The 22607-nt window shown below is 36.4% G+C and overlaps 1 protein-coding gene across 1 annotated transcript in view; it reads left to right on the top strand.

Annotated features, from left to right (window-relative positions):
* The window catches only part of LGR4 (leucine rich repeat containing G protein-coupled receptor 4), a 108730-nt gene extending 88667 nt beyond the window's left edge, over positions 1-20063 (top strand). Inside the window, exons 5-18 of the mRNA XM_039470819.2 lie at positions 13-228; positions 1053-1124; positions 3250-3318; positions 5208-5279; positions 5463-5534; positions 5838-5906; positions 7463-7534; positions 9242-9307; positions 10118-10189; positions 12382-12453; positions 12752-12877; positions 14041-14156; positions 14742-14825; positions 17652-20063. Coding sequence (XP_039326753.1) covers positions 13-228; positions 1053-1124; positions 3250-3318; positions 5208-5279; positions 5463-5534; positions 5838-5906; positions 7463-7534; positions 9242-9307; positions 10118-10189; positions 12382-12453; positions 12752-12877; positions 14041-14156; positions 14742-14825; positions 17652-18928 — 2455 coding nt within the window. The 3' untranslated portion in view covers positions 18929-20063. The remainder of the gene's footprint in view (positions 1-12; positions 229-1052; positions 1125-3249; positions 3319-5207; positions 5280-5462; positions 5535-5837; positions 5907-7462; positions 7535-9241; positions 9308-10117; positions 10190-12381; positions 12454-12751; positions 12878-14040; positions 14157-14741; positions 14826-17651) is intronic.
* The last annotated feature ends 2544 nt before the right edge of the window (positions 20064-22607 follow it).

Here is a 22607-nt window from a genome sequence, read left to right as displayed (position 1 = left end):
TGTTTCTCTCAGGCGTTTAGATGCCAACCATATTACCTCAGTCCCCGAGGACAGTTTTGAAGGGCTTGTTCAGTTACGGCATCTATGGCTAGATGACAACAGCTTGACGGAGGTGCCTGTGCACCCCCTCAGCAATCTGCCCACCCTACAGGCGCTGACCCTGGCTCTCAACAAGATCTCAAGCATACCTGACTTTGCATTTACCAACCTTTCGAGCCTGGTAGTTCTGTAAGTATCTATCCCTTTTAATTCCATATATTTATATTAATTGGGATACAAAAACAGGTTTCTTCTGATAGATTATTATCAAAGTACCTCGCTGATTATGCTCCTGAATAGTTAGTGCTTGAGGGAGCTGCTTTTGTACAAGACTAAACAGAATAGGAGAATTAAAAAAATTAATAGCTGATAATAATTGTTGAACACCTCAGATAAATGGCCAGTTGTGATCATGAGAAGAAATTGGGTCATTCAGCACATATTCATACAACTTTTGCTTGTGTCTCAGCTGTGTATTCTATGTTAAAAGAAGGGAAGTCACTTTGAGATGTCCATAGAAGTTAGTCTCAGGGTTATTTCATGTTTTCCACTTGTTCAGAGAGTATGTGATGCACTGTGTTTTTAATCTTCTAAGACATAACAAAGTAGCGCTTCTTTTAACATCTGTTAGAGATGTCACTGGTGTAAACTACACACTTCCTCCACACCATTACCCTCATGTCCTCAGTAGGAGAGCTCATCAAATTTTACTTCATATAATTAAGAGCCAATCAAAACTTTATTTTGATATGAATAACTATTAAACAATCTTCCATGTCTGCACCTTATTTCCATTACAGATACTTTCTCTTTCCATGGGGTAGTCTATGTTCAGTGAGTCTGTGCAGTGTACATAGCAAGAGATAATTACCCAATACCATTTGTTTTCTATGGTCAACTGTTGATATGTTTAGCTACATCATTCCTTCACACACCAATTTAGACATATTAAACAATGATAATAGTTGCCAATGGGAGACAGAAAAGTCATGTTACGCTTTTTGTTCTCGTAGGCATCTTCATAACAATAAAATTAAAAGCTTGAGTCAACATTGTTTTGATGGACTAGTTAACCTGGAGACCTTGTAAGTATATTCATATTTTGAGCAAGTGCATTGTAATATTTAAAGTGCAATTTTGTACTTCATTGAAGAAAAAAAAGTATTGGTCTTGAATTCAGCTCCTTATTAATTCACTTTGATAGCTGACTAAATTCTTGCTATCAAAGCACCCAATTAGGAATACTAATCTAAGCTCATCACTAAAAATGGGAAAGTGTGAATTGAGTATTTTCCCCCAAACAATACACATTCAAAACAGTTCAATCTACAAAGATTTATACCTTTTCAGAAATGCTGGTTTTGTTAAATGCATGACAGTTTTGGGACTTAGAAACTTCTGAAATGAATTCTGGGTAGTTTTGTTTTTTCCATGACCTCAGTTGCCTTACTAATTGTTAACACTGGGTTTGAATACTGTATCTGATTTCACATGTAACAAATGAAGATTTTTTTTTTTTTGAAGAAAGAGAAGATTTTTTATTTTCTTTTTTTTTTTTTTTTTGCAATTGGTCATGATTGCAGTATTCTTTACATTGGCACCATCTTTTTTTTTATTGCATTTTTGGTTTTGGGGTACATGTGATGAACATGCAAGATTGTTGCATAGGTACACACATGGCAGTGTGGTTTGCTGCCTTCCGTCCCCTCACCTGTATCTGTCATTTCTCCCCATGCTATCTCTTCCCACCTCCCCACCCCCCCGCCCTTCCCCCATTTCCCCCCAACGGACCCCAGTGTGTAGTGCTCCCCTCCCTATGTCCATGTGTTCTCATTGTTCAACACCCGCCTATGAGTGAAAGTTAAGATTTTATATTTTGCTATGATACTTTTGTTGTTTCCACTAGCTAAAGTGTTTGGGACCTCTGGCTGTTTCAACTGTACGTTGCACCACTATATAAATAAAATCATTGTGCAGCTGTGTATAATTGAGAGAAGGATCTTTCTTTTTGTTGTTTTAGCCTATATTAGTTACCTTTATTGCCTTTATTCAAAGATATGTAATTTTTGCTATTGTGATGAGTAAATGATTCAGAGAAGTTCCCAATTACATGGGTGAGTAAAGCCTGATTGGAATGCTCAGGGTTTGTAGTATTTTTTTCGACTGAATTTTCTGGTTAACTATCAGTTAATGAGAAGACTTAAATCTTTTAGGACTATATTAATTCACTTTCCTATCTACGTTAGAGTATAGGAAACATCAATGGATATTTGAAAGTTGAAGATCTTGTAGAAGATAGTTCCAAACTCAGATCTCCTTTGCTAAGTGTGTAAGTTTTAGTGTTATAAATAAAGGATTGAATTGATTTCCTAATCCTGGGCCATGTACACTATTTCATTTATGTTAAAATTAAGCCTCTTCGGAGTTAAATTTTTACTGGCCATTTTTTTTCCATGTTAAAAAAAAAGGAAAGGGAAAACAAAATATGTCTCAAAGGAGCTGAGCTTATAATTTTGTTTTACTTTCATTCTGAAATCCATCATGCTAATCATATGCCAATATACTCTTTATGTTAAAAGAAATTAAACTTTAAACACTCTCAAAACTAAGATGCTTTTAGTACAGATCACTATGACTTAGCTTTCTCTTAACTAATATAAAATTCTCAGTAATTCGTAACCTGCATGAAGGACAACAGTTTTGTGAATCTACCCTGGTCCTTCTGATTATTCTTATCTCAGGTCATCATGCTGTTATGGAACTAAGGTCAGCTCCTCTTACACTAGAATTTCAGGAAGCCACTGTGAACTCCAAATGGAAACCTCAGTTTCATGCTATGTCATTTACAAATGGCTATTCATTGAATTATATTCTAGGATGAATTTCCAGAGAAATACTATTTGGATGATTTATATATATAATGCATCGGTAATACATGATTCTGAAAATTCTTTGAATTTGTAAGTTTGTTGACCTAAAAACATCACAGAAGAAAAATGATTTTTCTCTATTCAGTATTGTAAGAAAAGGTGTAAATTCAGTTAAACTCCTACATGGCTTTTAAATGACAATATGGTTGGTAAGGGAAGATTACAATACAGAGGATGCAATTAAATACATATATATATATCTATGTATCTGTAACAAAAACCCTTATGAATTGTGACCACTTTTCAATATTTTGATATATTTTCACCCATTTTTTTCTAGGGACTTGAATTATAATAACTTGGGAGAATTTCCTCAGGCTATTAAAGCCCTTTCTAGCTTAAAAGAGCTGTGAGTATTGCTTCGTTATCTATGCCTTCATATCCCTAAAACTCACCATTCAATGTTCCAACAGTGAGATTTTAGAACATCTTGTTCCATTACATATAATCATAATACATGCACACAAACACACAAATAATCATACAAATTAGATTGTGTTCGATGGCACAGACGATTTTGAGTATAGATTGCTGCATAGGGTTAAATGCTAGTAAAACAAAAAGCTTTAAGTACAATTAATTAAAAGTGAAACGTAATTGTACAAGCAGTTAATCACCCACCATAGGGCATGATTAACAAAGCAACCTTTCCTTTCCCTCGAGTGAGTTTGCCAAACCCCCTTTTCCCTTCAGCTTACTTAGATGTTCCAAATTTAGAAAGCTTAAGGTGGCCTACAGAAAAAGAAAAAGGAAAAAAAAGGCCACAAAAGTTCCCTCTCACTTTTAGTAAAAATAAATAAAACAACAGCAGCAAACAAACAGAAATAAAATGAAATAAAAGAAACAAATGGCCGGGCGTGGTGGCTCAAGCCTGTAATCCCAGCACTTTGGGAGGCTGAGGCGGGTGGATCACGAGGTCAAGAGATCGAGGCCATCCTGGTCAACATGGTGAAACCCCGTCTCTTCTAAAGATACAAAAAATTAGCTGGGCATGGTGGCACGTGCCTGTAATCCCACCTACTCAGGAGGCTGAGGCAGGAGAATTGCTTGAACCCAGGAGGCGGAGGTTGCAGTGAGCCGAGATCGTGCCATTGCACTCCAGCCTGGGTAACAAGAGCGAAACTCCGTCTCAAAAAAAAAAAAAAAAAGAAAAAAAAGAAACAAATGAAATAAATATTGTGTTGTGCAGTATTAAAAAAAAAAAAAATTAAATGTGAGCAAAGACAAAAAAAAATAAAAAGCCTTAAGCACAATTAATTGCTTAATTGCTTTTTGATGTACAGTTTCTGCCTTTAAGGAGCTTGTAGTCTACTCACACTGGGGAAGCTGACCATGTTAAGACAGGTAGCTGTTTCTAGGTAGAAATCAATGCTGAATGGATAGGATAAATAAATCATTCCAGAAGAGTATCTAGTTGAAGCTTGGAGTCACTGCAGAAAGCATCACCAAAGGAAAGGAGTTTGACTAGGCTTGAAAGAATAAAAATATTTAAACAAAGGAATGAGGGAGCATTTTTGTTTTTGTTTGTTTGTTTTGAGACAGGGTCTCACTGTGTTGCCCAGGCTGGAGTGCCATGATGCAGTGGTGTCATTACAACTCACTGCAGCCTTGACCTCCCAGGCTTAGGTGATCCCTCCCACTTTAGCTTCCTGGGTAGCTGGGACTGTAGGCATGTGTCACCACACTCAGCTAATTTTTAATTTTTTTCTAAAGATAGGATTTCATCATGTTGCCCAGGCTGGTCTCAAACTCCTGGGCTCAAGTGATCCCTTCAAAGTGCTGGGATTATAGGTGTGAGCCACTGTGCCCAGCCTGAGGGAACATTTTGGATGGGTAGATATAGTGACTATATATGGGACAATAGGGACTGTATGCTGTGAGCTAGTTGATGGTGAACATTCTAAGAGGCATTGCCAAGAGACTAAATACAGGCTACAGTGAGAGAGATTTTGAGGTTAGAACACCTGTTTCTCATGGTCTAAAGCTTTTTTTTTAATGATGAAGCAACAGATAAATGCATATGAGGGATCTGATTCATACCAGGCTAAGCAGTGGGTTAAAAAAGAATTAGGTATGATACTGAAAAAGATAAGATAAAATTTTAGATTTCCTATGTTTAAAATTTTTCATGTAGTCATTATCATTATAATTTATATAATGCTAAATAGCAGTAGACACTTGAGTTTTATTTCAGAAGAGGATAATGCATTTCAAAATACTTTTCTCCTATCTTTCTAGAGGATTTCATAGTAATTCTATTTCTGTTATCCCTGATGGAGCATTTGATGGTAATCCACTCTTAAGAACTATGTAAGTATTTCTGAAAGTTTCTTTTAATGTATAATTATGTGAAGCTATGTCTGTAGCTTGCCAAACATCTGGATAAAGAATGAAAATTCAGGCTTTTAGATATGTATATATTGTGAACATAGATTTCATATTAGAGTGCTTGTGAATATGTGAAAATTTTGCTTTTTTTGGGTATTTTCACAGACATTTGTATGATAATCCTCTATCTTTTGTGGGGAACTCTGCATTTCACAACTTATCTGATCTTCATTCCCTGTAAGTATATGAATTTAAAAATAAACCTGAATATTTATATAGTTGTTTTAATGGAAAACAAGACTTTATTACTGGAACTCCAAAAAACAAAATCTTTAAATTTTTTTTTTCCTCCTTGGGCAGAAGTTTTAATGGTTCTTATTTTTGTCAACACTCAGCCAAATTATCACAGTATATTCAAGAACATTCAAGAGATGAAACTAGTTTTATTTTTACTTTTAGTTGCACTGTAATTTTAAACTGTTTAAAAGGTGGAGTATGAAAAAAATTAAAAATTACTTTGTCTTTCTCAATTTCTTAAAGAGTCATTCGTGGTGCAAGCATGGTGCAGCAGTTCCCCAATCTTACTGGAACTGTCCAGCTGGAAAGTCTGTAAGTGTGGCCCTTTGAAGAGGGGTTGTATAAAGATAATACTGCTGGACAGGTAGTAGGGTGCCAGGGTCTTTTAGGGACAATGATGGGTTTATGCTGATTCCTCCAGTTTCCCTTTGTACATATCATGCATGGAGAAGAATATGTTGAGTTTGGGGTCAGTAAGCTTAGGCAGAGTAGAGCCAATTATGTAGATAAGATCTGAAAAGTTTACAGAAAATACAGGACAATAACGAAGTACCAAATTAGAAGCAGTGTTTTCAGAATTTAGAAGTGGGAGCAATCGATATAGACTATCACAGAAGGCTTCCCGGAGGAGATGGAATGTTTGAATACTGTCAGGTTTCCCAGAGCTGGGTCTTTTATTTAAGGCAGGATTAGTAGAACTGGAAATACCAAATGTATTCTCAGAGATGGCATATAGATGAGCAAACATAGCTAGAATTGCATGTTTATAATAGGATGGGGGTGGCATGGAGAAATTGGAGAATTGTTTGGGATTAGATTTTTAAATGACAAGCGTTGAACATTGGACATTGGACATTTGGTTATGGCAGTTTCCCAGTGAGTGGTCTGTGCATGGGTTTACAGGTGCACTTAAGATCTTGATGACCTCAGCCCTCCAGACAGCCAGGTGGGGCCTGAGGCAGCTAGGGCTTCTAGCCACGGGAGTCTTACTGCAGCACGCCATTTAAGTGTTACAATGGCCACATGTGACAAGATTTTTTTTTTTAAAAAAGAACTTGGAAAGCACTGAGGTAAGGAGTTTCAACTTGACTCTTACGGCAGCTGGCGGTGTTGAGAATGTTTGAGCAGGTAATGTGAGGAGGGTAAGGAGATAGAGACTAGAGATGGGAAGGGAAGGAAGGTAAGAACAGTGAGGTAGCCATGGGAATAGTCCACCTGACCAGATGAACACATTTAAATCTGAGAGCTCCAGGTCTTTAATCCATCACTGGGTTTGTACCAGGACAAATAGCATTATCTGTCTGAGATTTGTCCACCCCTCTCTGCCTCATTTCACTCTTTCTCTGAAAGAATTAGATGCTAGAAACAAAACAGAGGAAGAAATAACAGGAACTGGTGATAGACCATAGAAGGGAGCATAGAAAGGGAGGGGAATAAGGGAACATTTCCGAATGCTGAGCCAGGTTAACTGAAAGAAAAGACAGAAACAAGGTTCCGGGGCAGGATGCAAGTTGGTTTAAAATGTCTTGGGTGTAAGAAGGTGACAACTTGCAATTAACTGTAGTCAGACTGTGTGACTGTGGATTAGTGTTTTCCTCTTGGTTCATGTGGGAAATCAAGCCCATCGGGACAACATCAACATCTCATGTCACATGTGTTTCTGACTGTGAAGATGATGTCAGAATTGGGGATCAGTTCACTTTCCTGCTGCCTAACTTTAAGGAATAATTAGGCCATGGGATGTATAGAATCTAGTCCATATGTAAATATATGAGCACTTATTTTTCTATTATTTTTCCATGTGGGAATAAATTTTGCTTACTATCTTGAGTTAAGTTATTTCTTACATGAATAATGTTTTTCTGCAGGACTTTAACAGGTACAAAGATAAACAGCATACCTAATAATCTGTGTCAAGAACAAAAGATGCTTAGGACTTTGTAAGTTGGATTCTTCTTCCCTTTTCCTCATACCTTTTGTTCATGTGTTTATACATGTCCAGTTTTATTTTTAAGGATCTACTTTCATAAGGTGGTTTTGAGGTATAATTACTTCTTAGTTGCTCTCTTCCTGTTAAGGAGCAGATGTTTGAGTTGTCTCCAGGGTGGGTAATGTGCATTTGAATTCGATTTCAGGGTTACAAATATATCATATACTTGTGACTTTATTCTGAACAAAGTAAAACCAAGCTAGGTTCTTTCTTAATTTTTTCTCATCTGAGTCTTTGTCTTTATTCTAGTTTGTTCAGGGGTATATCTCCTTATATTCCCCTCTCTTTCATCAGCAACCTAAACAGAGCCTCAATCTTTATTCAATCGGTGATGAACTAAAGCATGTAGCTTTCTAAAAACTTTAGGCTGACCTAGAAACTAAAAGTAAATAAAGGATGTAAAAATGTCACCAGAATAAACAATTAAGTTATTAAGTTGTTAATAAGTATTCAGTGGAGGGAGATAGTAACAAAATAAATGACTGATTGATTAAGCAAGTAAAGTCATACATCCACTTAACAATGGGAATACGTTCTAAGAAATGTGTCAGGGGGCGCTTCGATGATTTCTTCTATATACCTAGGCTATATGATATAATGTGTTGCTCCTAGCCTACAAACCTGTACAACATAATAGTGTACTCAATACTGTAGGCAATTGTAACACAATGGTAAGTACTTGTTTATCTAAATGTAAAAAGTTGGAGCAGATTAACAGTGTTATACTCTTATGGGACCGTATCATTGTATATGACGTCTGTCATTGACCAAAACTGTTACTTGGGTCATGACTAAAATTTAATGATATAGTGGCGTATCTGACTTAAACACAGTGATAACTTGAGAAAAAACTGCAGTGGGACTGAGAGTTAACTAGTTCTGGTGTTTGATGTAATATAAATGTTTTTTGAAATGTTGATAAGCATACCATTTCTCTTAGAGCTTTTCAGTAAAAATATAATAAGTTGTTTATAGCATAAACAGTATTGAAAAAATACAAATTTAAAAAAACTAGCTTTACCACTTAAACAAATTTTCTATATTTCTATATTTAAGTTTACATATTTATGTTTTTACTTTATATATATACTTTATATAAATGTATTTTTACATATTTTATAGTGTCTCTGTTCAACAATATATACTTGAACTTTATAAATCTTAGGCTTATTGTATCACTGAGGTATTCGAGAAACTTACAAGTCTTAGGAAAAAAATAATTGCTTTTCAGCTGGGCGTGGTGGCTCAAGCCTGTAATCCCAGCACTTTGGGAGGCCGAGGCGGGTGGATCATGAGGTCAAGAGATCGAGACCATCCTGATCAACATGGTGAAACCTCATCTCTACTAAAAATACAAAAAAATTAGCTGGGCGTGGTGGCGCATGCCTGTAATCCCAGCTACTCAGGAGGCTGAGGCAGGAGAATTGCCTGAACCCAGGAGGCAGAGGTTGCGGTGAGCCAAGATCATGCCATTGCACTCCAGCCTGGGTAACAAGAGCAAAACTCCGTCTCAAAAAAAAAAAAAAATTGCTTTTCTTATTCAGGCATATCTCTTTATTACAGATCTTAACTCTGCTTTCAATGCTTCTGAATACCACTCTTTTAATATAGTATTCTGATAACATAGCATTAATTTGTTAATTTCCATTGTTTCAAGGGACTTGTCTTACAACAATATAAGAGACCTTCCAAGTTTTAATGGTTGCCATGCTCTGGAAGAAATGTAAGTTGGTCTTTGACTTACTCTTTTTGCTGTGGTATATTGTTAGTTTGTTGAGCATTTTCTATTTTTAATAGGTGGATTTAATAGTAAGAAATTAGAAATTCTGATAATCAGATGTTCCCATAAATAAAATGTCAAATCGAACTAGATGTGTTCATGCAACCAGCATGTATTATGTATCAGGCATCCCATGAAACACCATACGGGTGAAGTTGGTGTATATTTAAAAGAAATGGAAAAGAAAAACTTGTCCAGCTATTGAGGGAAATCAAACATGAATGCCAGTAGCCATCATGTCTTATGCTGGACTGCTCTGGTGGAAGTTGGCTGGGAGACAGGGAGAGGGAGGCATTAATTCTCCCATTTAAAATCTGGTTAGTCCTGTAACTTTATTCCTGTGGTATTTGTAATGGTTTTGTTGTTTTGGTTTCTTTTCTCCCTGCATCATCTTCCATCTCTTATGCCTGAGTGGGGTTGATAGGCAATTTAGATAGCATATCAGTTAATTCCCAGTCTAATATGGGATGTAATACCAATTAATCTAACTAATTTCATAGATGAGCAAAGGGCAGTTCTCTTTCAACAAAATTACTGTTACATAAGAATAGTTAATAGTTATTAAAACTTAGAAAAATTCAACTAAGAAATGTTATGCTATTTTTCAATATAGAAAGTAACTTTTTTCTTTCTCTGTATCTCTTTCTCTTCATCTTTTCTCTGTCCTCCTCCTCCTTCTTCTTTGCCTGTCTTCGTCTTCATCTTCTTTCTTCTTTTTCTTTTCTTTCTTTTTTTTTTTTTTTTTTTTTTTAGTTCTTTACAGCGTAATCAGATCTACCAAATAAAGGAAGGCACCTTTCAAGGCCTGATATCTCTAAGGATTTTGTAAGTTTGTCTATGATTATTAAAGACAATAATTTTTTTCAAATAAATTAATATATAGTTATGATTTCTGTGTTACCGTGTTACTAGATATACTTAAAGATACAATTTTAAATTTTAGCCTGACCAACATGGTGAAACCCTATCTCTACTAAATACAAAAAATTAGCCAGGCATGGTGGTGCATGCCTTGGCTACTTGGGAAGCCAAGGCAGGAGAATCGCTTGAACCCAGGAGGCGGAGGTTGCAGTGAGCAGAGATTGTGCCATTGCACTCCAGTAGGACAACAAGAGTGAAAACTCTGTCTCAAAAAAAAAAAAAAAAAAAAGATATAATTTGTGTTCAGTTAAACATTATTTTTAGACTTTACCTAAAATATTATTTTAGACTTTGCAAGATTTTTAGACTGGCAACTTTATAATCTACTTTCAGTATTTTTTACTTTAGCTAACTATATGTTGGCAAGTAGAAAAATGTCTAATGTGTATAACTGAAGTGATGTAGCTTGTTTGTTTTCAAGTTATAATAGTGAAGTGTGCCAATTCATTAGGGCAAGGGTAGGCAGATCGTAGCCCATGGGCCAAATCCAGCCTGCTTCATGGTGTATCAATTAAGTTTAATTGAACACTGCCAGGCCTTTTGTTGAAGTGCTGTCTAAAGTTGCTCTTGCCCCACTATAGCAGAATTGAGTACCTGCAGCAGAGAGCATATGACCCACAAAGGCGAAAGTATTTACTATCTGGCCCTCTACAGAAGAAGTTTGCTGACCCCTGCGCTGGAGTATCTATCGTGACAAACAGAGCTCATAAACCACAGAAGTACTTATTTAAAAAATCATTTGAATTTGACTACATATTTGTTCCAGGAACTCTCAAAAGCACTTGGGAATATAGAGCTGACTGAGAGAAACCTTGTCAGTCACTATTCCTAGAACTTTTGCACAGAAAACACAGTACACTAAATTAGTGAAGATTTTTTTCTATTTTTTGAGACATGGTCTCTCATTCTGTCACTCAAGCTGGAATGCAGTGGTGCAATGACAGCTCACTGCAGCCTTCAACTCCTGAGCTCGAGCTATCCTCCCACCTCAGCCTCCTGAGTAGTCAGGGGACTACAGGTGCACACCACAATGCCCAGCTAATTTTTTTTTTTTTGTAAAGATGAGGTCTCCCTATGTTGCCCAGGCTTGTCTCAAACTCCCGGGCTCAAGTAATCCACCTTGGCCTCCCAAAGTGTTTAGATTATAGGTGTGAGCTACCTTGCCCAGAACAACATTTTTCTATTACAGAAAAAGTTTGAAAAATTGACAGTGAAGTAAAATTACATATATTGAATATCCCTTTTAAGAAATACAATGTGCACACTATTAGAAAATATTTAATTGGTAGTTGGATTGCTGAATTATCTTAGGTTGTAGACTAACTTTCTGTGAACCTGGGCAGTCATAGGGAAGAAGACTGGCTCCTAGTTGCCATCACTTTTAGAATACTGATAAGTGACAATAAGAAGCTGGTCTTTTCATGATCTGGAACCAAGTGTATTGAGTTTTGTTATCTAAGAGATGTGTCAGAGAGTAAATTTTTTCAATCTTTAAATTTTCTTTAAGGTTCCGTGTAATTGTGTTTGTAGATTATTTCTGTTTTATTATTTCTATAATATCGGAATTTCTCAGGGTGTGTTCCTAAATACACAGCTGGCTCTACTGTTGATGCAATTTCCTGCTTAGGAAAAGAAGGGTATCTCCAGCCCTCCTGGAATGCTCTTGTTTGCATATTGATTGTTTGTCTTCTCTTGGGACCTTATCACTAACCTTTGAGAAGGCAAATAATGTAAAGTCTGTTTTTATTTTCAGCTTTTTCAGAAACTGGGCTTTTCCTCACCGAGTTAGCAGTATCAAAGGTTATATCATTTATATTTTTGAATTGATATCAGAAAGATAAAGTGGGAAAATTCACAAATGTTGAAACAGATGCCAGCTAGAATTACTGCTATATGGAACATATTCCAAGAAATAGACTGTTGTGAAGGAGAGGCATTCAACATAAACAGGAAAACATGTTGCTGGGTGAGATTGAAGAGCTTTGTTATCTTATCAGCGATATTGTGTTACTACCTCTAATTTTAAAGTATAGTCTAAGTAAGTGGCATTTTGAGTGTTTATTTGAAAGATTAACATGTTACTCTTATAATTGCAGAGATCTGAGTAGAAACCTGATCCATGAAATTCACAGTAGAGCTTTTGCCACACTTGGGCCAATAACTAATCTGTAAGTAGATGATTATGCAGTAATGTCATGAAGGTAGTAAACTATTACTATAGGAACATCTGTTTTAACATTGTCAAATCAAAGTATTTTTCTGTTTAGTTGTTCCCTTGTATAAATGCTAAGCTATATTTATAGTAAAATCTTCTCAAATGGCAAGATACATGCTAGACCTATCATTTTGCCACCCCAACGTGAACTTCATCTTAGGGATCTAATAGTTATGCTGTGAATACATGTACAGATGTTTTTATGTTATTTACATCTTGGGCCTTAACTTGAAGTCTCATTCATATTTTAGAGATGTAAGTTTCAATGAATTAACTTCCTTTCCTACGGAAGGCCTGAATGGGCTAAATCAACTGAAACTTATGGGGAACTTCAAGCTGAAAGAAGCCTTAGCAGCAAAAGACTTTGTTAACCTCAGGTGTGTTTTTGCTTATTTTTCTTTTTTGTTGAAGTTATGGTAGGCTCCAAAATTATAGAGTGTCCTGTTTTTTTGCTGTGGTTCTCAGATTTTCTGATAGGCTATAATTTAAGGGTATTTTCCACCTCCATCTTTGTAAATTTGGTAAAAAATAGAACATAAACATTATTCCATAGGTTTTAAGACCGTGAACTGGAGCCCTTGATGGCCTCAAAGAGATAATACAGCTATTCATCAGAATGTTTTTTTAATACAGTGGACTTTTCATTAGCAATAAGATGGCAGAAACCATGTAAATGTGAACCTGCAGAAAATGGATCCAATGCTATAATACTTCATGAAGATTTTAGAGTTATGAGGAACTGCATTAAATACAGTGGAGAGAGCACTTGAGAGTATTGTTATGAGGCCAAGCACAGTGGTGTATGCCTGTAATCCCAGCACTTTGGGAAGGCCAAGGTGGGCGGATCACTTGACACCAGGAATTCAAGACCAGCCTAAACAACATGCTGAGACTCTGTCTCTACAAAAAATACAAAAATTAGCTGGATGTGGTGGCATGTGCCTGTAGTCCCAGCTACTTGGGAGGCTAAAATGGATCATTTGAGCTTGGGAGTTCTAGGCTACAGTGAGCTGTGATTGCACCATTACACTGTAGCCTGGGTGACAGAGCAAGACCCTGTCTCTAATAAAAAAAAAGAGAATACTATTGTTGAAGAAGAGAATAAATATTTTCATTCCATTTATTTAAACAAAGTAAATTTATTTAATGGTATAAAGTCACAAATTACCTGGGGTGTTAATTTTAAGTGAAACTATCAGTTTCATATGATAAATTGAGCATAGTGAATACATTTATAAAAGGAGTCATAGATATTACTTTAAATTACAGTACTGCTGTTAAATTTTAAACATAGTTTGATTTATATCCGACTGTTAAGACAGATTTTACAGAAAGGGAGAAAGCCTTGGTGTCATCTGATACCAGAGCTGCTGTCACAGATAAGGAAACTGAGGCCCAGAGAGGATGAATGACCAGCCTAAAGCACATGAGAGATCTTTCAGACTCATAGGCTGGGGTTTTCAAGTTTAAAATACTTTTAAAAAACAAAACCATATCTGTGAAGTTGCTATTCAACGTAGATTTTACAACTTTTTTCCAGGTCTTTATCAGTACCATATGCTTATCAGTGCTGTGCATTTTGGGGTTGTGACTCTTATGCAAATTTAAACACAGAAGATAAAAGCCTCCAGGACCACAGTGTGGCACAGGAGAAAGGCAAGTGCATGAGTTTTAGAAAATAGAACATTTCTTTAAGGCATCGATTAAAGTTTCTGTTATTATAATCACTTTGTGAAGGAATAATAAGAAATCTGTGAGAAAAATGGCATTCTCTGGCCATGTGTGGTAGCTTATGCCTGTAATCTCAGCACTTAGGGAGGCCAAGGTGGGAGAGTCATTAAAGCCCAAGAGTTCAAGATCAGCCTGGGGAACAAAGTGAGACTCTGTCTCTGTGCTAAATTTTAAAACTAGTCAAATGTAGTGGCATGTGCCTGTATTCCCCACTACTTGGGAGGCTGAGGTGGAGGATCCCTTGAGCTGAGCCCAGGAGTTCGAGGTTGCAGTGAGCTATGATTGTACCACTGCATTTCAGACTGGGCAATAGAGCAAGAACTTGTCTCTAAGAAAAAACAAAACCCAAAAGAAACAATGGCATTCATTGTTTCTATGCTATCAGCTATCCTTAATGTGTTATGGAGGCTTCTGTAAGGAGAACTTATATACAGAGAAAACTGCAAGAAAATATGGTTCTTTAGAGTTGTATAAGGTTTTAATTAAACATACTTTGTGTTATATGTTCAGGTACCGCTGATGCAGCAAATGTCACAAGCACTGTTGAAAATGAAGAACATAGTCAAATAATTATCCACTGTACACCTTCAACAGGTATGCCCAGCCTATTTTGCCACCATTACTCATGTTAAATAAACATTAGGCAAATATATCTAAATCTCCTGGGTATAGATGTGGTTTCTGTAATAGGGATGGTACTAGAGGTTCTTGTGAGGCCTTCTGATTTGAGCTTTGTGTAACAAACAGCAGCTTAGGAATCTTTTGCAGAATCTCAGGCCCAGACCTACTGAATCAGAATCTGCATGTTAACAAGCTCCCAGACGTGAGAGTTACACACGTTAGAATTTCTGAAGCACTTTCTTAATGCTCCTCCAACTCTGAGACTAGTTCTATAAGTTAGTAGTCTGTAAAGATAATGTGTGTATGTGTGTCTGTGTGTGCCTCTGGGGTGTTTAATGTAGTCTTACCTTTCCTTTTTTCCCCTCATTTACTTCATTGACTTTTGTAGTCCTGGGAAAGTTATTAAGTTGACACCATATACTTGGTTGTGATTGTCATAGTCTGCCCAATCTACCAGAGAAGATGTATTTATAATTGTACTGTAAAAGAAAGGCTTAAATATTTTAGTTAAATTGTGTACACAAAGTAGATTCCTTTGTTAATGTAATATCACAGGAGAATCTGGACATTAATTTTATAACTCAGAATTGTAAGTATTATGGATTCACTAGTGATTGCTGCTGAATTGTGAGCTTCTTAAGGGGCTGCCTGTGTATTCTATGAATACTTTCTTATGTGGAGAATAAGCTCTAAGTTACCAGATAAGTGAATGCAATTGGCAAGAATCATCTAAGTTTATGTAATTTATTTTATTTTATTGTATTAGTGTCCATATCAATTTGTAAATGTTGAGGTACAGCTCACTCACTTGTCCCACTGGAGTTCATGTGCATAAAGAGAATGTACATAAAGAATTGATGATCCGACCGGGCGCGGTGGCTCACGCCTGTAATCCCAGCACTTTGGGAGGCCGAGGCGGGTGGATCACGAGGTCAAGAGATCGAGACTATCCTGGTCAACATGGTGAAACCCCGTCTCTACTAAAAATACAAAAAATTAGCTGGGCATGGTGGTGTGTGCCTGTAATCCCAGCTACTCAGGAGGCTGAGGCAGGAGAATTGCCTGAGCCCAGGAGCCGGAGGTTACGGTGAGCCGAGATCGCGCCATTGCACTCCAGCCTGGATAACAAGAGCGAAACTCCGTCTCAAAAAAAAAAAAAAAATAGAATTGATGATCCAATGAGAAGGGAACAACAGGTTTTTAAAGGGGAAGCTGGACTTCAATGTGCAGCGTTTCCATTTTTTCCACCCCGGACCTAAACTTGGAGATTGGCTAGGAGGAAAACTGGTCTGAGCTCATCTCCTTGGGCTGCCATGGGGATGAACTCTGCAGGCCTGCCTCCCCCTACTCAATTGTAGTAATACAGAGACACGGATGTGCTTGCTGCAGAAGCAGGAAGTAGAGGAAAGCCAGGATCCTTCTGTTAGCACCAGAGGATGCCTCAGGCTTCCAAAGATAGGGACTGGATTGAGGCTGCTTCCAAGACATTTTTGGAAAAGTAACTCTTCTCACCCATAAAAGGGTTCTCAAAAGGTGTCCTGTTCTCTCAGGTCGATGAGCTACCCCTTCTTCCATGAAGGATGAGTTTAGATAACAGAGTTAAAGGTGATATCGAGCTTTCTCTTAGCACTTCTTGAAGGGGGAGTTAAAAGGAAATTTAAATAAGAGTTTCTTGCGATAATTGGAAGACAGATAAATGGTGCAGAACTGGCTTTTTAGGTCTATGAATATCTTAACAATTAAAAATGTTTTATTGGATATATCATTTTCATGACATTTCATAAAACGTGTTTTTTAGGTAATTGTAATACATAGTTTTCTTGTGTTTCATAGTCAGAATCTTGTTTTTCTTTTCTAATTTTTCAATAAAAGAGTTGTAATTTTTGTCAAAACTAGCATGTCAGCTAGTTACTGGAACATACAGTTCAGCAACTGAATGAGTTCTTGCAATGCTAGTTTGTATTATGCAGAATTTTACTGTATGCAGCTTTGTTCGAATAGTTAACGTCACTGAGGTGTAGTGCTAGCTACATTATCTCACTGAATGGCCTTTGTCAGGTCAATCAAATGCTTTGAAATATCAGTTTCTCTGGATGAAAAATGGGGTTAATTATACATATCTTAACCTGCTTTATCAGGTTGCTTTTGAAATCCACAAGAAAATGTATTAAAAATATGTGTACATACAAACGTATACATACGTAATTATAAAGTATATTGGGGCTAGAAAGGAAGAAAAGGGAGCTAGTAATTATTGAAGTCTAACTATATATCCAGCAGCCTGCCTAGTTCCTTAATTTCAGTTAAGCTGCACAACCGTATGAAATAGGCATTATTACCCACAAGTGAGAAAATAAATACAGGTTAAAATTTATACAATTTTAAGTTGCTTTCTCAAGGTAAGAATAGCAAGTTACAACCATCTCATTCCAGACCCTCAGTTTATCAAATACCTCTTATGCCCTAAACATTGTGCTATGTAAATTAGCTTAGGTGCAAGAAAAAAATGAAAATTTTCATCTAAATATCACGCTTTATCAAATACTTAATAAAAGAAATATTTAATAGCCTTATCAAATATTTATAAAAGAAATCAAAGTCAGTTTATTTTTTAAATAGCCTAGTCCATGACTAAAATATCTTAGAAGCAGTAATCATTTCAGTTTTGTTCAATTCAAATAGAGAACATATTTAATTAGTCTATATCATTAGTTTTTCTAGCAAGCCATATCATTTTTTAAATTATTTTCTAAGTTATCTTTTATTTCTCTCTCTCTCTCTCTGTGTGTTTTGTCTTAGGTGCTTTTAAGCCCTGTGAATATTTACTGGGAAGCTGGATGATTCGTCTTACTGTGTGGTTCATTTTCTTGGTTGCATTATTTTTCAACCTGCTTGTCATTTTAACAACATTTGTATCTTGTACATCACTGCCTTCATCCAAATTGTTTATAGGCTTGATTTCTATGTCTAACTTATTCATGGGAATCTATACGGGCATCCTAACTTTTCTTGATGCTGTGTCCTGGGGCAGATTCGCTGAATTTGGCATTTGGTGGGAAACTGGCAGTGGCTGCAAAGTAGCTGGGTTTCTTGCAGTTTTCTCCTCAGAAAGTGCCATATTTTTATTAATGCTAGCAACTGTCGAAAGAAGCTTATCTGCAAAAGATGTAATGAAAAATGGGAAAAGCAATCATCTCAAACAGTTCCGGGTTGCTGCCCTTTTGGCTTTTCTAGGTGCTACAATAGCAGGCTGTTTTCACCTTTTCCATAAAGGGGAATATTCTGCATCACCCCTTTGCTTGCCATTTCCTACAGGAGAAACACCATCATTAGGATTCACTGTAACCTTAGTACTGTTAAACTCACTAGCATTTTTATTAATGGCCATTATGTACACTAAGCTGTACTGCAACTTGGAAAAAGAGGACCTCTCAGAAAACTCAGAATCTAGCATGATTAAGCATGTCGCTTGGCTAATCTTCACCAATTGCATCTTTTTCTGCCCTGTTGCATTTTTCTCATTTGCACCATTGATCACTGCAATCTCTATCAGCCCCGAAATAATGAAGTCTGTTACTCTGATATTTTTTCCATTGCCTGCTTGCCTGAATCCAGTCCTGTATGTTTTCTTCAACCCAAAGTTTAAAGAAGACTGGAAGTTACTGAAGCGACGTGTTACCAAGAAGAGTGGATCAGTTTCAGTTTCCATCAGTAGCCAAGGTGGTTGTCTGGAACAGGATTTCTACTACGACTGTGGCATGTACTCACACTTGCAGGGAAACCTGACTATTTGCGACTGCTGCGAATCATTTCTTTTAACAAAGCCAGTATCATGCAAACATTTGATAAAATCACACAGCTGTCCAGCATTGGCAGTGGCTTCTTGCCAAAGACCTGAGGGCTATTGGTCTGACTGTGGCACACAGTCAGCCCATTCTGATTATGCAGATGAAGAAGATTCCTTTGTCTCAGACAGTTCTGACCAGGTGCAGGCCTGTGGACGAGCCTGCTTCTACCAGAGTCGAGGATTCCCTTTGGTGCGCTATGCTTACAATCTACCAAGAGTTAAAGACTGAACTCCTGTGTATGTAACTGTTTCCCCTATCAACCAAAATCAGTGTTTATAGAGTGAACCCTATTTTAATCTTTCATCTGGGAAGCACTTCTGTAATCACTGCCTGGTGTCACTTAGAAGAAGGAGAAGGTGGCAGCTTATTTCTCAAATCAGTCATTGTCAAAGAACAGGTGCCTAAATTATAAATTGGTGAAAAATGCAATGTCCAAGCAATGTATGGTCTGTTTGAAACAAATGTATGACTTGAAAAGGATCGGAGGTGTAGTATAGCAATATAATGTTAGGATTTTCTGATCCATGAAAAGCAAATTTATACCTATTTCTGAATTAAGCACAAGATAAGGAACAGCTGTTAATATTTTTTAAAAAATATATTTTAAAATGTGATTTTCTATAACTGAAGAAAAAATCTTGCTAATTTAACCTAATGTTTCATCATTAATCTCAGGACAACTTACTGCAGGGCCAAAAAAGGGACTGTCCCAGCTAGAACTGTGAGAGTATACATAGGGATTACCTTATTATGTTTTCAGTTGCCATCCTTGACATAAGAGAATCATAAATTTTGCTTAGGTGACTTATAAATCTAAAACCTGAAGATGTTTTTAAAACAATATTAACAGCTGTTAGGTTAAAAAAAGTAGCTGGACATTTGTTTTCAGTCATTATACATTGCTTTGGTTCAATCAGTAATTTTTTTCTTCAGTGTTTTGTGATTATACTACTAGAAAAAAAGTAAAAGGCTAATTGCTGTGTGAGTTTAATAGATTTGGCTAAACTACTAACTAATGTGGGGGTTTAATAGTATCTAAGGGATTTGGTGGCTCCATGTAATGTTTTCATTAATAAACACTTCCTAATATCACTGGCTCTACTGATATTTTCCAATTTGTTGGTTTGTCACCTAGTAATAGTTTGAATTATATAGAAAGTAAACTGTGGTCAATACTTGCATTTAATTGGAAGAAATGGGGAGTAATTATGACACAAAGTACTTATGTTTATTTCTTAGTGAGCTGGATTCTCTTGAACCTATGCCATTAAATGGAAACTTCCATATATCTTCCCTGTACTATTTTTTTTTTTTTTTTTTACAAAAAGCCTATTCAATAGTTCAGAGGTTAAACTCTGGTTAAACAAGATAATATGTTATTAATAAAAATATAAGAAGAAGGAATTAAAGCTTCGTCCTGTGTCTTTAAAAATTAAAAATTTTACTTGATTCTCATGGATGGGCTTTAGACCTATTACTGTGTGGAGTCTTAAGGTTATAATTGTTCAAAATGTTTTTTGAACAATGTGCTAAATCAATAGCAAACCCACTGCCATATTAGTTATTCTGAATATACTAAAAAAAATTCAGCCAGATTGCAGTTTAATAATTAAACTGTATATACTGTGCATATAATGAATTTTTATCTTATGTAAATTATTTTTAGAACACAAGTTGGGAACTGTGGCTTCTGTTCACTTTGTTTAATTAAAGCTACCTCCTAAACTATAGTGGCTGCCAGTAGCAGAATGTTAAATTGTGGTTTATATACTTTTTGCATTGTAAATAGTCTTTGTTGTACACTGTCAGTGTAATAAAAACAGAATCTTTGTATATCAAAATCATGTAGTTTGTATAAAATGTGGGAAGGATTTATTTACAGTGTGTTGTAATTTTGTAAGGCCAAACTACGAGTTTTAAAAATTGCTATCATATTTGTATATTTACACATCTGATAAATATTAAATCATAACTTGGTAAGAAACTCCTAATTAAAAGGTTTTTTCCAAAATTCAAATTATTGAAAATTTTTCATTTTAAAACTAGAATAACAGAGATATAAAATGTGTTAATCTTTGTGCTATACATGGTATGAAATACAATATTGTACTCAGTGTTTTGAAATATTAAAGTTTCTAGAAAGCAATCTATTTTGCCTTAATTTAAAACTAGGTATATAAATGAATTTAGTTTTAAAGTAAGCAAATTAAATTTTTTTTTTTTTTTTTTTTTTTTTGAGAGGGAGTTTCGCTCTTGTTGCCCAGGCTGGAGTGCAATGGCGCGATCTCGGCTCACCGCAACCTCTGCCTCCTGAGTTCAGGCAATTCTCCTGCCTCAGCCTCCTGAGTAGCTGGGATTACAGGCACGCAGCTAATTTTTTTATATTTTTAGTAGAGACGGGGTTTCACCATGTTGACCAGGATGGTCTCGATCTCTCGACCTCGTGATCCGCCTGCCTCGGCCTCCCAAAGTGCTGGGATTACAGGCTTAAGCCACCGCGCCCGGCGCAAATTAAATATTTTTAAGTGGACAGTCTATTAGAAGAAATGTTGAAAGTAACCATTAGAAAACACTATTTTGATATTTGTTCATAAATACATAAGAACATTTTGCTGAAATTTATAAATAAGGTCTTATCCTGAGTCTGAACCATACTCGTGGAAAACAGATTATGTATTTTCAGAAAAACCATTGATTCAATCTTTATCTAAAAAGCAAATGATTAAAAAATCTGGATTATATTAAATGTAGGTAATGGCCCAGATGCTTAGAAATACTTCAGTGTGTACAATCATTAGTCCTCATTTTACAGATGAAAAACAAAAGGTTTAATGAAATTTAAGTGAATTCCTGAGTCACAGCAAATTAAAACTCAAACCAGAACCCAATGCCTCTTCATTCTAGACATAATTTTGTGTGTGTGTTTGTATTAAACTTTACATATGCTTGAAATTTCCATAACAGCCGGGCGCGGTGGCTCAAGCCTGTAATCCCAGCACTTTGGGAGGCCGAGGCGGGTGGATCACGAGGTCGAGAGATCAAGACCATCCTGGTCAACATGGTGAAACCCCGTCTCTACTAAAAATACAAAAAATTAGCTGGGCATGGTGGCGCTTGCCTGTAATCCCAGCTACTCAGGAGGCTGAGGCAGGAGAATTGCTTGAACCCAGGAGGCGGAGGTTGCAGTGAGCCGAGATCGCGCCATTGCACTCCAGCCTGGGTAACAAGAGCAAAACTCCGTCTCAAAAAAAAAAAGAAATTTCCGTAACAAAAGTAGAATAGTATAATTATCCCACATCCCTACCCTTCATCCCATACCTATCACTGCTTTGACAATTACTGTATCTGCAGCATGTAGTGAACCTTGTTTTATCTTTGTTGCATTCACTAACCCCTTCTAATCCCTCCACCCCTTGGATTATTTTGAAGCATATTCAAGACATCATATTGTTTCATCTGTAAATACTAATATCTAGGGATAAATTTTTAAAGTTGCATAATGTATTGCCATAGGGCTAACTGGTGATGGAATTGTTTAAGCAAAAATCACTCTTATGCAAGTTTCCAGAGCCAGTGAAACGTAATTATCTCAAATATTCCATGAAAGTCAAAATACTAACTGTATGAAAATATGTCCTTCAGTCAATGTCCTAAAACTTTAGGGGAGAGACACTCTCTTATACATTTGTACATTTAATATAATTCTACCCATCTTGATTATGACTCCTCAGCTCCAGTAATGAAAAGGCACTGTAAGAAATGAGACCGCTGGACTCAATTATGTTCAAACACCAGCACCAGCACCATCTGATTCTGCCTCATAGCCTCAATGCTCGGGGGGTCCAGCATTGCTAGTGCATAATGTCACAGTTGGTCATAATGATGACCCTGGCACATCAAGAAAAGG

The sequence above is a fragment of the Saimiri boliviensis genome, chromosome 6 (genome assembly GCF_048565385.1).
Source record: "Saimiri boliviensis isolate mSaiBol1 chromosome 6, mSaiBol1.pri, whole genome shotgun sequence".
In the NCBI taxonomy this organism is placed as follows: domain Eukaryota; kingdom Metazoa; phylum Chordata; class Mammalia; order Primates; family Cebidae; genus Saimiri; species Saimiri boliviensis.
The sequence above is the reverse complement of the archived record's forward strand: the minus strand, read 5'-3'. Positions and strand labels throughout refer to the sequence as shown.